A 13,158-nucleotide genomic window follows, 5' to 3' on the forward strand; every position below is an offset into this window, starting at 1 on the left:
TCAATCAATCAGAATTGTATTCACCCGATGAATCTCGTGTCCGTAAACCATATAATCCCACAGATTCAGTAGAGAAATAGAGAAATCACATCGAGCTCTTCCAGGAGGATGTTGGGCTCCATGAATTCCTCCCCGGATTTGATTCAAGGAGCTGCGTATGACCGCGTTTCCGACGGCATAACGGTGTAGTCCGATCTCCCTGTCCAAGGATCGAGCATTCAACCACCATCATAGGGTCGTGTTTCGATTTTTCTTATAGCGGGTGGTTTGGAGCCTAGACACCCCGGGCTAGGGAGGGACACCCGCAAAGTGGCGGATGCGGCTCCCTGTGCGGGCGGCCGTGGATGACTAGAACTTCACCGGTCCATTCACTCTAGATCAGGAATGAAGAAGTAAAGAAACAGATAAAGTTGACGCATCACATAAACTCCCAATAAGTATAACCAAGTATGTACATACAATCACCACTCGCCCCTCCAAGCATCCACAAATCTCTTAATCAACCCGCTCTCGATCAACTCCACGCCGCCCTTCAATGCCGGGCTCGCGGCCTCCGACTTCTCCATGTCAAAAACGAGTCCCGCCCGACCGGGATTATCATTATCGTACTTTTCCGTGAAGAAGTCGAGAAGTTTCACGGTGGGGTTTTTCTTTGGATCCTGCTCCCCTTCGCGGAGTCGTTGCACCCACTGCCGTTTCGGCAGGATCTTGAATTCCAACCCGGCGGCTTTCAAGGCCGGAAGAAGATCGCGGGTCCACTGGAAGGTTCGCGCGTTTTGGACGTGGTAGATGACCTTGGGATCATGGGCCATGGCTCTGGCTTCAGCGTTGGGGTTGATTCCTGTGAGGTCGAGGATGGCGTCGGCGACGCAGTCGACGGGTAACCAGGACGGTGTTTCCTCTAGCTCTGGCAGCGCTTTGAGTGTAACAGCACTCTGCAGCATCAGGGGGATTGCTTCGGTGGTGTTCCATTTCCCAGTAACTGTGTCTCCGACGATCTGGCCTACCCGGAGGACCTTGGCCACGAGACCCGTTTTCTCGGCCGCCGCTTGCACGACCCGCTCCGCTACGAGCTTCGATCGTGCGTACCCCATGTTTTGAGCGTGAGAGAGCTCGGGAATGGGACCTTCGGCGATGGTGGCGGGTAGGGGCGTTCCGGCGGCGGCGGAAATGGAGGAGCAGAAGTAGAATTCAGCAGGGGACGATCGTTGGCTGGAAAGGCAGAGGTTGATCAGGTTGTGAACGCCCTTAATGTGTTGTTGCTCGAAGCTTCGCACGCCGAGCGTAAAGTTCACGGCCCAGGCAGCGTGAATGACCTTAGTGAGAGAGGTGCGGAGCTCATCAATGATAGATTGAGAGAGGCCCAAATCCTCGCGACCGAGCTGAGCAGGTAAAGCGACAATCTTGGAAACATTGACCATTGGGAGAGATCGTGCGGATAGAGTGGATAGCACTCGATCTAGAGCAGCACTGGGAGAGGAAGCTCGCACGAGGCAGTATATCTGCCTGACCGAGTCTTTTTGCATTAACCTAGATAGAACATAGGTGCCAAGTGACCCCGTAGTACCGGTCAGCAACTGTCAGAAATGGTTAGCGAATGGACGTTTGGGTTGGCATTGGGGAACTTTACAATGACTTCTTGCTCTGTTTCGCGAGGCGTAAAAGCGGAATATTTTTCAATGAGCTGAGACATCACCTCGAGCTCGTCCTCCTCCTCTTGCTCCTCGCCTGTCCGAAGAGCATATAGATGTGCGGCGAGCTTTTTAATGTTGGCAAGATCGAATATCACGTTATGACCAAGTTCTGCTGTTCCAATATCAATCCGCCTCTTGATCGTAGCCCTGGCCTTGATCGCCTGGAGACTATCTACCCCAGCTTCATAGAAATCGGAATCTGTGGTAATCTCGTTGAAGCAGAGCTCGTTTCGAAAGAGCTCCAAAAGATATCGTTCTAGCTCAGCAGTGTCCAAGGCAATCTTCTCTCCTGAGTTCGCATCGCCCCCTTCCAGTATCGCGTATACAGCTTCGATGGCATCATTAAATTCCAGATAGCAACGATTTCGGATCATGGTACCCTTGTCGGTAGCTGGATAGGTGCAGTCGATATCTAGAATAATCACCATATCTTTGGAGATCTGACTGAACGCCTCGGCAGACTGATTAGCGGCTCCGATATCCGGCCAAATCTTTTCGAGAATCTCATCTTTGCTCAATCCCTGACACTCGTCGCTCGGCACAACCAACAAACCAGGCAAGGGTTTGCCCACGCCGAAAACAAGATTGTCTTTCACAAACTTGCTCTGTCGCACACGATGCTCAATTGGAACAGGCAGGACCTTCTCTCCGTTGACAAGGGTGACCCGATCATCGATACGGCCCAGATACTTCCAAGCGTTCGGAATTGTGGGATGCTTAAGAAAAGTATCGCGAGTGTAGAAGGAATTGAGTGGATCGTCGGAATTTGAACTGACTTTGGCGGGCAGTCCGTCTAGGGCGACACATTCGTAGGAGCCGTCTTCGAGCTGAACCATTCTTAGGTAGGGCTCAGCCGTCTTCAAAGGTCGAACGTAGTTCCAGGCTTTGTCGCCGACAGGTCTCTGTGATGTCATAAGCTGTCCTAGTTCGGTTCTGCGCACCAAGTTAGCCTGATACGGTTTGAAGGAGGGTTCGTGTAGTTTGGAAAACATACGCGCCATAATGGCTGATCAGCTTGACACCCTGTTCGACCAAGAGATCTCCAAGATCATCTGGACAGCTACTCCCTCCGAACAGGACCTGTTCACATTTCGCCAATTCTTCCACACCACCATCAACCTCACTTAAGAGTTTCAAAACGTACGGAACACCGTGGAAGCTCTCGGGTTGGGTCACTCTCAAAGCCTCGAGAATATTCTTCCCTGTTAAGGGTAGATTTGCGTTGTAAATTGCAATCGGCTTTGCCTTGAACATAGCTCGAAAGAAGGTTGATAGCCCATGGTTATGGTAAAGAGGTAGGGTCAGCAACGCCCGAAACCCTCTACTTGAAGCGTAATTGGCAATGCAAGCCTTGTGTGTTTGGAAGATCGGTTTGGGAAGACCGGTTGATCCTGATGAGTGAATGATGAATGCCCATTTCTGGCCCATCTCAGGTGTGCCGTTAAGTTGTAGATTTGGCTTTATCGTGCATTGCGAGTAGACCGAAAATTCCGGTATTGAGAACGTGTTGATGGCCTCGGCTTCCTGAATGCGCTTAGCCGCCTTCTCGGTCGCAGCGGAATAAATGACATCCGTGCATTTCGTCTTCGCCAGTAAGTTGGTATATGCCTCTGTGCTGAGTCGTGTTGAGAGTAGCAAAACTGCATAACCCAGGCGAGAGAGTGCCAGGAGCGATATGACATAGTCGAGATTGGAAACACCTAGTATTGCCACCACTTTATTCTCCCCGGCATTAGAAAACTGGCACTTTGGTTAAAATACATTCCATCTCGAGGGAAAGCCTCTCTTACTTCGGGTAATCCGGAAGCCTTCAGAGCTTGAACTGCCCCAGCTGTGAACCTATCCAAATCTGCGGCAGAGTAGAAGACGTAATCACTCAATCCATGGGAGCTTTTCGGATAGCCAACAAGCGGCTTGTCTGGTACTGTCTGCACACGCTCTAACAGGACATCGTTTATGGTGTTTAAACATACTTCCCTCTCATCCGGAGGTGTTGGTGGAAGCTTGGGGCTGTCGGTATCGCTTTTCGGCACCGCGTCCCCATTCAATAAAACATCATTGATTTGAGATGTCGTGAGCATGGTTCCAATTTGTTATTCCAAATTCGGCGAACGATGATTCAAACATCTAAAAGATAGCTCTTGGGGTTTGCCTTGATAAATCAAAGGGATTTAGCTAAATTGCGGAGATGATGCATGGCTTTTTCAAAGTGTTTCTTGTCTGCCGACTTCATTGGCGGAGGTCCCCTTCCTGGGGGGCGATCGGAAAAGCAGCATTGACTTCGGATAAGCATGCCACCATCCGATTTGAAGGTCTTTGAGCCTAACACTTGTGGCGTGATCCTTCGGTTGACTGGTTTTTCCTGTTCTTGGATGTCCTTGGCTCTGCGCAAGTCCTCGTGCGCCCGTAGCGAGCGCCAGCCGAATTCCGATGGAAGTCCCCATATCCGGCGATGATGGTTGTTGAACTAAATTATCTCCCATGAATTTAGCGCGGAGGATATCAGTAATCCGGTTAAAATCGAATCCAAAAGCTTAACCCTTGTAATCAATCGCTAGCAATAGAAACACGTCAGATGACATTCACAGTCCAAAATCAGAAGAACCCTCTGTTGGAAACAGAAACCCTAGCTCCCCCAAGCCAGTAAGGGCCAACGAATCGAACTCTCCCCAGCTAGTTAGATCAGCAATGTATGACGCGGGACTGGTATCCTCCATCAGGCCGTCCATCCAGCCTTGTGATTCCAACGGGATCCCCGATGAATCTAAACCATCAATTTGAGGGTCTGTCATGCTGCCAGGAATATGAGGAACGCCATTCTTTATCCCGTTGTCACTGGAGTTGTGATAGTCAACTTGTTCTTCAGGGTTGCTTGGCCTTCCCGTCTCGGCCATGGCGATCTCGCTCCCTACAAGGCGCGGCTGGTCTGTCGAGTAATGCTCCGCGTCATTATGATGCTTACGTCTGATTGATTCTTGTGCCTCCTTTCGAAGCTCCTCGAGGACCATAACATAGCGCTGCGCAAAGGATGATGTTGATCCGCATGTTGCTAGATCTTTTTGTGCTTGCTCGCCGGCTTGGAAGTATAGAGAATCTCCTTGTATGTTGACGGCTTGGGACCGGCTCTGAATAACATGAACATATAGTACAACAATTGCTGAGAATGCATAGTAATGGGTGAACTATGACAATGTTAAAAACGCACGGTCATAAGCTTAGGGAAGAGCCATACCCAAAAGGCATGGTACATTTTGCCATGCTCACAGAGGTCGCGGACAATGCCTACTATCTTCATCGCGGCACTTAAACAGCTCTGGACATTTTCATTGATGGTCCCATGCAGCTGCTCGTTCTTTTTGCTCGTTGCACTTGCCAGTACGGCAAAGTTCTTGAGAACGAAGGGCCGGTAAAGTAGAATTTGAGCGTGTGAAAAGGCCAGATTCAACACATTGTACTGACGTTGATATAGAGTGATCAACATATCTATACTTGGGAGATCGAGAAATGCGGACAGCTTCTTTCGCCATTGGGACAACTCGGCCCCGTACTTTGCGGCGGCGGATATTTGCGTCTGTAAAGTGGTTTTCTGGATCCCGTATAGATCACGGAGTATGCCACTGATAATCCTGGACAATTTTGCATGATATACAGGAGCGAGCATAATGCTCTGGGCGTTCGAAGTAGCTGGAATAATGGCGTCGGTTCTGATCTGTGAATCATTGGCGATTGCGGGTAGTTCTTGGTCTATTTCATTATCATGAAATATCCGAGGACGGCCCAAGGCGGCACTGAGATAATTATCCAAGCTATACGCGCACCAAAATACTCTTTTACGGCACTCTTGATCCACAAAGTCATCGAGACCTAACGCGTGTTCTCGGCGTCGTTTGCGGTGTAGGCCGATGGCGATAGCAAGCCGAGCGGTGGTTCCGAAAAGACTCCAGCAATGGTTGATTCGGGACTGAGATAGTAGATAAAAGCACTGCGCCAGGCGTGCTTGAACACTAGTGAGGCGAACAGGTCCTGTTTCAGCTGCCAGATGGTGTTCCGAGGCACCGAAATAAACCGCGCTATTCAAGAAAAGCAGGCTTTATGAATATTCGGGTCAGAAGATGAAAATTTCTTGAATAGCACTAACCTATTTACTGAAGCTCCTAACGCATCCTCCGACTTGGGCAGATACTGCTTTGCTTGTAAAAATAGCATGAGAAGTAACGCCCTCACCTCCCTTGCGCCAGGCGCAACGCTTTGAGTGTCATGTAGGCCACCATACAATTCTTCAAGCCAACCTTCGGTCGTCTGCTGATGCAGGAATCGATGTGTAGGAAACCCAAAGTCGAAATACCGGTTGAGCAAAGCCCTGGCTTCCTCTTTGGTCGGAAGAACTAGGAAGGACGCATCATATTTGGGCAGTGGCGCATCACCAAAACTGAAGATAGTCGTGTTCGGCGAGAAAGCGACGTTCTGGTGCAGTCTCTTCTGGACACGAATCAAAAACGAGACTCCAGAGGAAGGGCCTACATAGTGACCTTCCATGTCGGTTTGGTGAGGTTCAGGCGAATTGCGAGACGATGTAACATTTGCATTTTCATCCGCTGGTAACAAAAAACGGCCTTCACTTTCTATGTTGGCTATGGCTGGTGGAGGACGCAGTTTGTCTGGAGTCACACTCGGTGGAATTTCGACCCGCTCGGTCGGGCCAGTTCCTTTCTCCTGGGATTGGTGCAGCAGCGGGATTGGTGGCAGTTTGCCCCTGGTATAACCAGCATTGTATTTACATTGCTGCCCCGACCGCTGGCATAGCGAGCAAGGAAGGGTGCCCGAGCAGCGCAGCTTCTTTCTGTGGTGTTTGAGTTAGTTTGACGAGTTTGGGAGATCTCGGCATTGGGCATGATAGAGCCTGGCGCATTCGCGCGATGAACGTACTTTTTACAAGTATCGCATGCACGCGTGACGCGAACTCGATCCTTGCCGACGCATCGGCGTTTGCTGGGAGGGGTATCATTCGACTCCATCAGGGCAGATTCATAATGGTGGCTACCTAGATGGATGCCAGGTGGTCAGGAGCGACCGGGTGTGTATTGCGGAGAGATCTGTGGGGAAGAGAGAAATGAGAAGGCGTCAGTGGGAGGTTAAGAGCCTTAGGCTAGGCCCAATCGACCCCGCAGCCTGAGGCCCTTAGGTTTATGTCGGCCTGCGGCTCAGCCGACTCTACCGACCAACCCAAGATAAACATACACCTTACAACTCCTTTCACTTGAGGTTCACATTGATCATTGCTTTCTATCTTTGTCTTATAAGTTGGAAATAAATATCTGTCTACCACTCCCGCCATTCTCCTCCCGGTCCCCGGAATGCTGGACTCCGCCATGCGACTGCATTCACCGAAGCTGCCCTGACCTTCTCTTCGTCAATTTCAATTCCTAAGCCAGGCCCAGTCATCAAGTCAATCAGTCCGTCCTGTACATTCCACACCTCCGGGTTCTTGATGTACGTTTCGATGTCTGCCGAGCCCGCATTGTAATGAATGCCCAGGCTCATTTCTTGGATCGCAAAATTGGCACTAACAGCGTCCACTTGAATATTGGCTGCAAGGGCGATTGGACCCAAGGGGCAATGAGGAGCCAATGCCACGTCGTATGCTTCCGCCATTGTCGCCATTCTCCGAAGCTCAGAGATGCCTCCAACATGGCAGATATCTGGCTGTAAAATGCTCACTGATGCGGACTCAAGGAACGGCTTGATGTCCCATCGGCTATGTAGTCGCTCCCCAAGAGCGATGGGAATTGGCACAAGTTTTGACAGGGCGGATATCGATTCAGGGTGTTCGGAAAGCAGTGGCTCTTCGATGAACAACGGCTCGTGCGGTGTGAGTTTGTGCGCGAGCTGTAGTGCCATGGCCTTGTGTACCCTACCGTGAAAGTCGACTCCAGCATCAATCCCCAGGGCCTTAACAGTCTTCAATCGCTCGACAGAGGCATCTAAGGCGTGTGGAGAATCTAGCCATCCGAGATCTTCGGTAGCATTCATCTTTATGGCTTTGAAGCCCTGCGAAATCCGTGCTTGTCTAAATAGGTCCTCGAGCGGCATGTCAGTTTATCCACGTCTCAGGTAGATAGGATTTGGTGATTTCATACGCTTGAGCTTCAACGTCACCTGGCCGGTCGCCTCCAATCCATGCGTACACCTTTAGCTTGTCTCTTACTTTGCCTCCCAGAAATTCATATATCGGCAGGCCGAGTCGTCGTCCTTTGCAAGAGGTTATGTTAGCGCTGTTCATGCTAGGGGATATTTTGAGTTCACACTGCTTTAAAAAGGACCATACCTTTCAAATCCCAAAGGGCGATATCTATTCCCGACAACGCACTCATCAGAATTGGCCCGCCTCGGTAGAATCCCATACGATAGCCATTCTGCCATATATTTTCGATGTCACTGTAATCGCATTGAGTACCATTCCCTGGCAAGGGACCTCTTTACTCACTCTGCATCCATGCCCACGAATCGTTCAACAAAAGCATCGAGAGCACCCTCCACCGCTTCCGAATGGCCTTCAAGCGATGCCTCGCCCCATCCAAAATTGCCATTGACATCCGTGATCTTCACGAACAGCCATCTTGGTGGTACTCGAAAATACTCAATTTGTTTGATTGGCGCCATGAGTCGGACTTTTTGAGAGCAAGGTGAGAGCAAGGTGAACAGGTTCGGAATATGAAGACGATGGTAGCTTTGATTCCGTGTGTATGACACTTTATGAGTTGGAAACAGTCCCCCACTTACCCCTCATCATGCTTGGAATTCATTCGAACCCAGAAAAAGGTATAGATCATCGTCATAGAGCCCGCAGTGCCTCGGAGTTGCTCCGACTTGCAACTACATCGGATAAGCATATCCGCCGATCGGAAAAGCGGATAGGCGGACCTTCTTCCCCAGCACTGCCAAAGTGACCCACTGATTTCCTCTCAAAGGGGCAGCCAGGCACGACGACTATTGAAAGTAGAGGGGATAAGTTCAGACGGTCCGGTGATGGCACTTTACCCCTCATTGACGCTCTGCGAGTGCCGCTGAGCTATTATCATCTATTATTCATCCGATCGCTTTCAAAAGAACTTTTTTCTACTTCAACCCGAAGGCTCGTTCATCTACTTTCATGCTCAATTGGCCCTTAATTTGCAATAACAAAAAAGATCGAGTCAAAAGGGAACCCTCTCATTGCAGAACACACAAGTATGTCTCTCGGGCGAACATTCAAGCTAAATACGGGGTATGAAATTCCCGCGGTTGGCCTAGGAACATGGGTAGGTAGAAGACATCGTGTTATAGAGAGAATCATGAATCAACTAAGGTCATGCAGCAATCGAAACCAAACGAGGTTAAGCAAGCTGTTGCTGCGGCCCTGAAGGGCGGCTATCGTCACATCGACGCCGCCTCGGTCTACGGTAATGAGCGCGAAGTCGGGGATGGCATTAAAGCCTCCGGGGTCCCTCGAGAAGAGATCTTTGTAGGCATCCATCTTCCCACCTTTTAAATAAATATACTAACTAACGGTTATATAGCTCACCAGCAAACTATGGAATACCGATCACGACCCAGAGAACGTCGAGGCTGCTGTAGATCGTTCTTTGAGCGATTTGCAAACAGACTATCTTGATCTTTATCTGGTCAGTGTTGTCCAGGGGCTTCCCACAATTACTATAGGCTAATGCAGAGTCATGTATATTAGATCCATTGGCCAGTTGCGTTCCGTCATTCAACGACTACCATTCAGCCGGTAGATGAGAAGACGGGCCTCATCGACGTTATTGACGTTCCGATCAAAGATACTTGGGCAGCCTTAGAGGCACTAGTGGCAAAAGGCAAAGTTCGATCTATTGGAGTCAGCAACTTTACCAAAGAGAAAATCGAGGAACTGCTCAAGACGTAAGTGAAAAGTGGATATCATTGGGCGAAACGCACAACACTGACTTCCATTAAGAGCCAAGATACAGCCCGCAGTGAATCAAATTGAAGCCCACCCGTACCTTCAACAAAGAGACTTGTTAGAATGGTCAAAGCAGAAGGTAAGTTTATCTATCAGTGGTTTAATCCATTCTATCTTCTAACTTGCACCAGGGGATCGTCGTAACAGGATACTCTCCCCTCGGCAACAACATCTACAACATCCCTCGGTAAGTACATATGCGGAACTACCCGCAAGGATGAAGCTCAAGATCTAATAATGTACTAGAGCTGTCGACGACCCTCTTGTTATTGAAACCGCTAAGTCCCTAGGCAAGACCCCCGCGCAGGTCCTTGTCAGCTGGGCCGTACAGCGAGGAACGGTGGTTCTTCCTAAATCGGTCACCCCGGAGAGAATCCAAAGTAACTTTGAAGGTAAGCTTGCCATCATGACAATAGCAAGAACAACAAGCTAAAAGCATTTTTCATAGATTTTATCCTTCCCGAGGATGCATTCAAGGCTGTCCAGTCCTTGGAGAGACATCAACGCATGAATTTCCCGGCTAGGCTTGGCGTCGACATCTTTGGGGAGGTTGGAGAAGAGAGCGCCAAAAAGAGCGCGCTAGACTGGGCTGAGCAGCAAAAGAAGCTTCGGAACTAGGGGCTTGATTTATATTTATTATCAAGGCATGATGTGCTTCTCTAAAGACCATAGATATAGATCAGCTAATAAAAGTTCTGATCTAAAGATATATAATTCCCTTAAAGGAATGGTAAGGTATATGCCCAAATAAATTCATACTTGACAACGATGTCTACCGCTAGACTCACAAATCTTCCAGGAACTATAGAAATTTAATCTATATGCATGTAATGGGGGGAAGTATCGAAATGATGAAGAGAAAGGTTGTCGAAGAAGTGGTCTCCCCAGTCTTGCATATAGAGAGGCGAATGCTTGGCAGAGTGCCTCAGGCATGCTACACGTTCTATGAAACTAGTAAACATCGACCGAAGTCCACGGATCTTCAAGCAATAATATTCAACCATCAATAAAGCACCTTCACTTATCCAGCGTTTCATGTAATGAGTTATGGGATTGGCGTGAATGAACCGCCCGCACGGAAATCACGGCTCGAGAATCCCACCCAAGCCTGGACCTTGCCCTTCGGAATGACCCACTTCTGCTTCACGACATCCCATCGACTAATGTCCCTCCGTGTCAAATCGAACGTGACCGTTCTAGACTCTCCGGGCTTGAGGTTAATCTTGTCGAGCCCACGCAGCACCTTCTCCGCCAGAATTTGGGAGTTCGTGGAAGGCAACTTGGGGAGGTTCAGGTAGAGCTGTGGCACTGCGGCGCCGGCCGTGTGACCAGTGTTCTTCACGGTCGTGGAGATTCTGTACAGACTGTCCCATAGATGAGGGTTACCTCCGGGAAGAGTCTTTGCGGACGGAGACTCGGCAGATAATCTGTCCTGGAAAGTAGGCGTTATGGTCATGTTTCTTGCCAGCGAGAATGTGGTATAAGAGAGACCGAAGCCGAACTCGTAAAGAACGGATTGGTTGTGAAAGTCGAAGTGGCCTGTATGCTTGTTAGCCGTTATTCTCTCTCTCTAAAGATGGCTCGTGTGTCTTTGTACTCACGGTAATCAATTAGATCTCCGTCTTTGAAATTATCCTGCCAGGCGGTCGGATCTTCCGTGTTTGCGAGAGTCGTGGAGTTGACAAGAGATGCAAAAGCGTAGTCCGCTTCCTCCTTAGCGATGGTATAAGGTAGATGACCGGACGGGTTCACGTCGCCCCAAAGCACATCGACAATGCTGTTACCGGCCTCTTCACCTGGGAGATGTGCGACGAGAATGGCTGTGACGTTAGGATGGTTTGCCCATGGCATTGCGTTTATTCCACCCGTGTGAGAGACCACCACAGTGTTGGCACATCGGGATGCAACCTTCTCTACAACTTCAGCTCCATGCCAGTCATGGAGCAGCGTAGTGCGGTCTTCAGCTTCGGTAGCCCAGCTCTTCACAAAGACTAGACAGACGTCTGGCGGTGAAGGGACGAGAGCATCCAACTTATCATTCTTGTTAGCATGTCCCTTTCTGGTTTGTGAGATGTACGTACTTTGCACTGTCATCTTCAATGGTGGCAGTGTTGTTCAACAAGTATTGAACCAATGTCTTTTTGTAATCGACACGCTGCTTGATAGCTACCAGAGGGCTGACAACGTAGCTGAACAGGCCGGTGCCTGAGCCTCCACCGGCTGGAAGCACGCCATACTCGTAGTTTCTGACTCCGTTAAAGTAAAAAACGGACATGCCGTTGGTAGAATCACCTGCACCATTACCATACACAGCAATTTGCTTCGGTGATTGCAGTGGGAGAGTGTTGTTGACATTCTTCAAAAGCACGGTGCCCTCCGCTGCGGCTTTGCGAATAGGGTCGCCGTGATTGCCGCGGACATCACCGTTTGCGACGGAACCGAACGTGTAGTTCTTGTCCGTGTACATCTCGGTTGTGGATTGTTAGAGATTGCCAACTATGGAGGAGTCTTACTTACGACCATCAAACATAAGGGCGTTGATTTGCTTCGAGCTCGGATCAATAGGGGGAAATGCCTTGTCTTGGTTTAAGTAGAAGTAGGGTGTCAGGACCCGATGGCACATGTCGTCCAGGCGGTCGGTTGCGACGGATCCGTTCTGGACTGCCTCTGTGAGATTCGGGCCCCAAAGAACGGGACCCTAACTTGCGGTTCCTGGCGTATCCATATCCTCTCCTGAGTTTATGGCCTTGGCTCCGGTGTGGGTGGCACCCCAGTCGGACATCACGTAGCCCTGGAAGCCAAGCTCGCCTTTGAGAATACCGTTAAGGGTCTTGCTGTTCTCGCGCCCATATGTCTGATTTAGACGATTGTAACTGCACATTACCTGTTCGAGCTATCAGAGCTTGCCACATACATTTAGCCAGCAAGCGCCGAACGGCCAAGTGGACCGGCAACGGGTCCCAGGAGAACCTGAGATCCCTTGCCACGGAATTCCTCCGCTAGCTGGCTTCCTCGCTCGTAGGCAATGCGCTTGTCCCATGTCGCGGCGATCGTCACACCAGCTGGAAAGACCGAGGCATAACTAGCTTGCTGAAAGGCCATTGGTCCATTCTGGATGCACAATCCGGTGAAGTTCAAACGCGGGATAGGTGCGATGTTGCCCACGCAAGGGCCTTCGGTGCCGGATACCAAGCCAACCTTCTCTTCGAGGGTGAGCTGGGATACGAAAGAGGTTGCTTTGTCAAATGCGTGCTCCCATTTCAGTCCCGTTGCGTTGGCTATGTGCTGTGGTTAGAGTTCATTCTTACAAGGGTTTGCTAGCGACTCACGATTGGGGATCTTATCGGCTGTAGGGCTATGCAGATAATCGTTGCGATTCCATGTCGCCCCTGCTACATTTGACAATGCAGCAAGTGCTGTCAAGTAGCCCAGAGCTGTAAACATTCTGATCCTCCACTCATTTCTTTGCTGAGATGGAGGAAC

The 13,158-nt window shown here is 49.8% G+C and overlaps 8 protein-coding genes across 8 annotated transcripts; 1 reads left to right on the top strand and 7 right to left on the bottom strand.

Moving 5' to 3' along the window:
- Positions 1-461: 461 nt before the first annotated feature.
- LDX57_009946 (uncharacterized protein) lies at positions 462-3,775 on the bottom strand (the record flags this gene model as incomplete). Its single annotated transcript, XM_046091688.1, has 4 exons — positions 462-1,577; positions 1,631-2,627; positions 2,689-3,434; positions 3,485-3,775. The coding sequence occupies 4 exons, from the start codon at positions 3,773-3,775 to the stop codon at positions 462-464; spliced, it is 3,150 nt and encodes a 1,049-aa protein (XP_045947665.1).
- A 501-nt stretch (positions 3,776-4,276) lies between these two features.
- Positions 4,277-6,709, bottom strand: LDX57_009947 (Zn(II)2Cys6 transcription factor; the record flags this gene model as incomplete). Its single annotated transcript, XM_046091689.1, has 4 exons — positions 4,277-4,876; positions 4,927-5,764; positions 5,833-6,534; positions 6,621-6,709. The coding sequence occupies 4 exons, from the start codon at positions 6,707-6,709 to the stop codon at positions 4,277-4,279; spliced, it is 2,229 nt and encodes a 742-aa protein (XP_045947666.1).
- Positions 6,710-7,013: 304 nt separating this feature from the next.
- LDX57_009948 (uncharacterized protein) lies at positions 7,014-7,724 on the bottom strand (the record flags this gene model as incomplete). Its single annotated transcript, XM_046091690.1, has 1 exon — positions 7,014-7,724. The coding sequence occupies one exon, from the start codon at positions 7,722-7,724 to the stop codon at positions 7,014-7,016; it is 711 nt and encodes a 236-aa protein (XP_045947667.1).
- A 450-nt stretch (positions 7,725-8,174) lies between these two features.
- LDX57_009949 (uncharacterized protein) lies at positions 8,175-8,530 on the bottom strand (the record flags this gene model as incomplete). Its single annotated transcript, XM_046091691.1, has 1 exon — positions 8,175-8,530. Exon 1 carries the CDS (start codon positions 8,352-8,354, stop codon positions 8,175-8,177), a length of 180 nt encoding a protein of 59 aa, XP_045947668.1. The 5' UTR covers positions 8,355-8,530.
- Positions 8,531-8,923: 393 nt separating this feature from the next.
- Positions 8,924-10,293, top strand: LDX57_009950 (aldo/keto reductase; the record flags this gene model as incomplete). The annotated part of the gene is made up of 8 exons (XM_046091692.1): positions 8,924-8,992; positions 9,049-9,195; positions 9,251-9,355; positions 9,418-9,614; positions 9,670-9,754; positions 9,807-9,862; positions 9,922-10,067; positions 10,124-10,293. 8 exons carry the CDS (start codon positions 8,924-8,926, stop codon positions 10,291-10,293), a joined length of 975 nt encoding a protein of 324 aa, XP_045947669.1.
- Positions 10,294-10,720: 427 nt separating this feature from the next.
- Positions 10,721-12,142, bottom strand: LDX57_009951 (glycoside hydrolase family 3 C-terminal domain-containing protein; the record flags this gene model as incomplete). Its single annotated transcript, XM_046091693.1, has 3 exons — positions 10,721-11,214; positions 11,277-11,706; positions 11,753-12,142. 3 exons carry the CDS (start codon positions 12,140-12,142, stop codon positions 10,721-10,723), a joined length of 1,314 nt encoding a protein of 437 aa, XP_045947670.1.
- Positions 12,143-12,373: 231 nt separating this feature from the next.
- Positions 12,374-12,556, bottom strand: LDX57_009952 (uncharacterized protein; the record flags this gene model as incomplete). The annotated part of the gene is made up of 1 exon (XM_046091694.1): positions 12,374-12,556. The coding sequence occupies one exon, from the start codon at positions 12,554-12,556 to the stop codon at positions 12,374-12,376; it is 183 nt and encodes a 60-aa protein (XP_045947671.1).
- A 35-nt stretch (positions 12,557-12,591) lies between these two features.
- Positions 12,592-13,119, bottom strand: LDX57_009953 (uncharacterized protein; the record flags this gene model as incomplete). Its single annotated transcript, XM_046091695.1, has 2 exons — positions 12,592-12,953; positions 13,005-13,119. The coding sequence occupies 2 exons, from the start codon at positions 13,117-13,119 to the stop codon at positions 12,592-12,594; spliced, it is 477 nt and encodes a 158-aa protein (XP_045947672.1).
- Positions 13,120-13,158: the final 39 nt, after the last annotated feature.

The sequence above is a fragment of the Aspergillus melleus genome (genome assembly GCF_016097325.1).
Source record: "Aspergillus melleus strain CBS 546.65 chromosome Unknown contig6, whole genome shotgun sequence".
Lineage (NCBI taxonomy): Eukaryota > Fungi > Ascomycota > Eurotiomycetes > Eurotiales > Aspergillaceae > Aspergillus > Aspergillus melleus.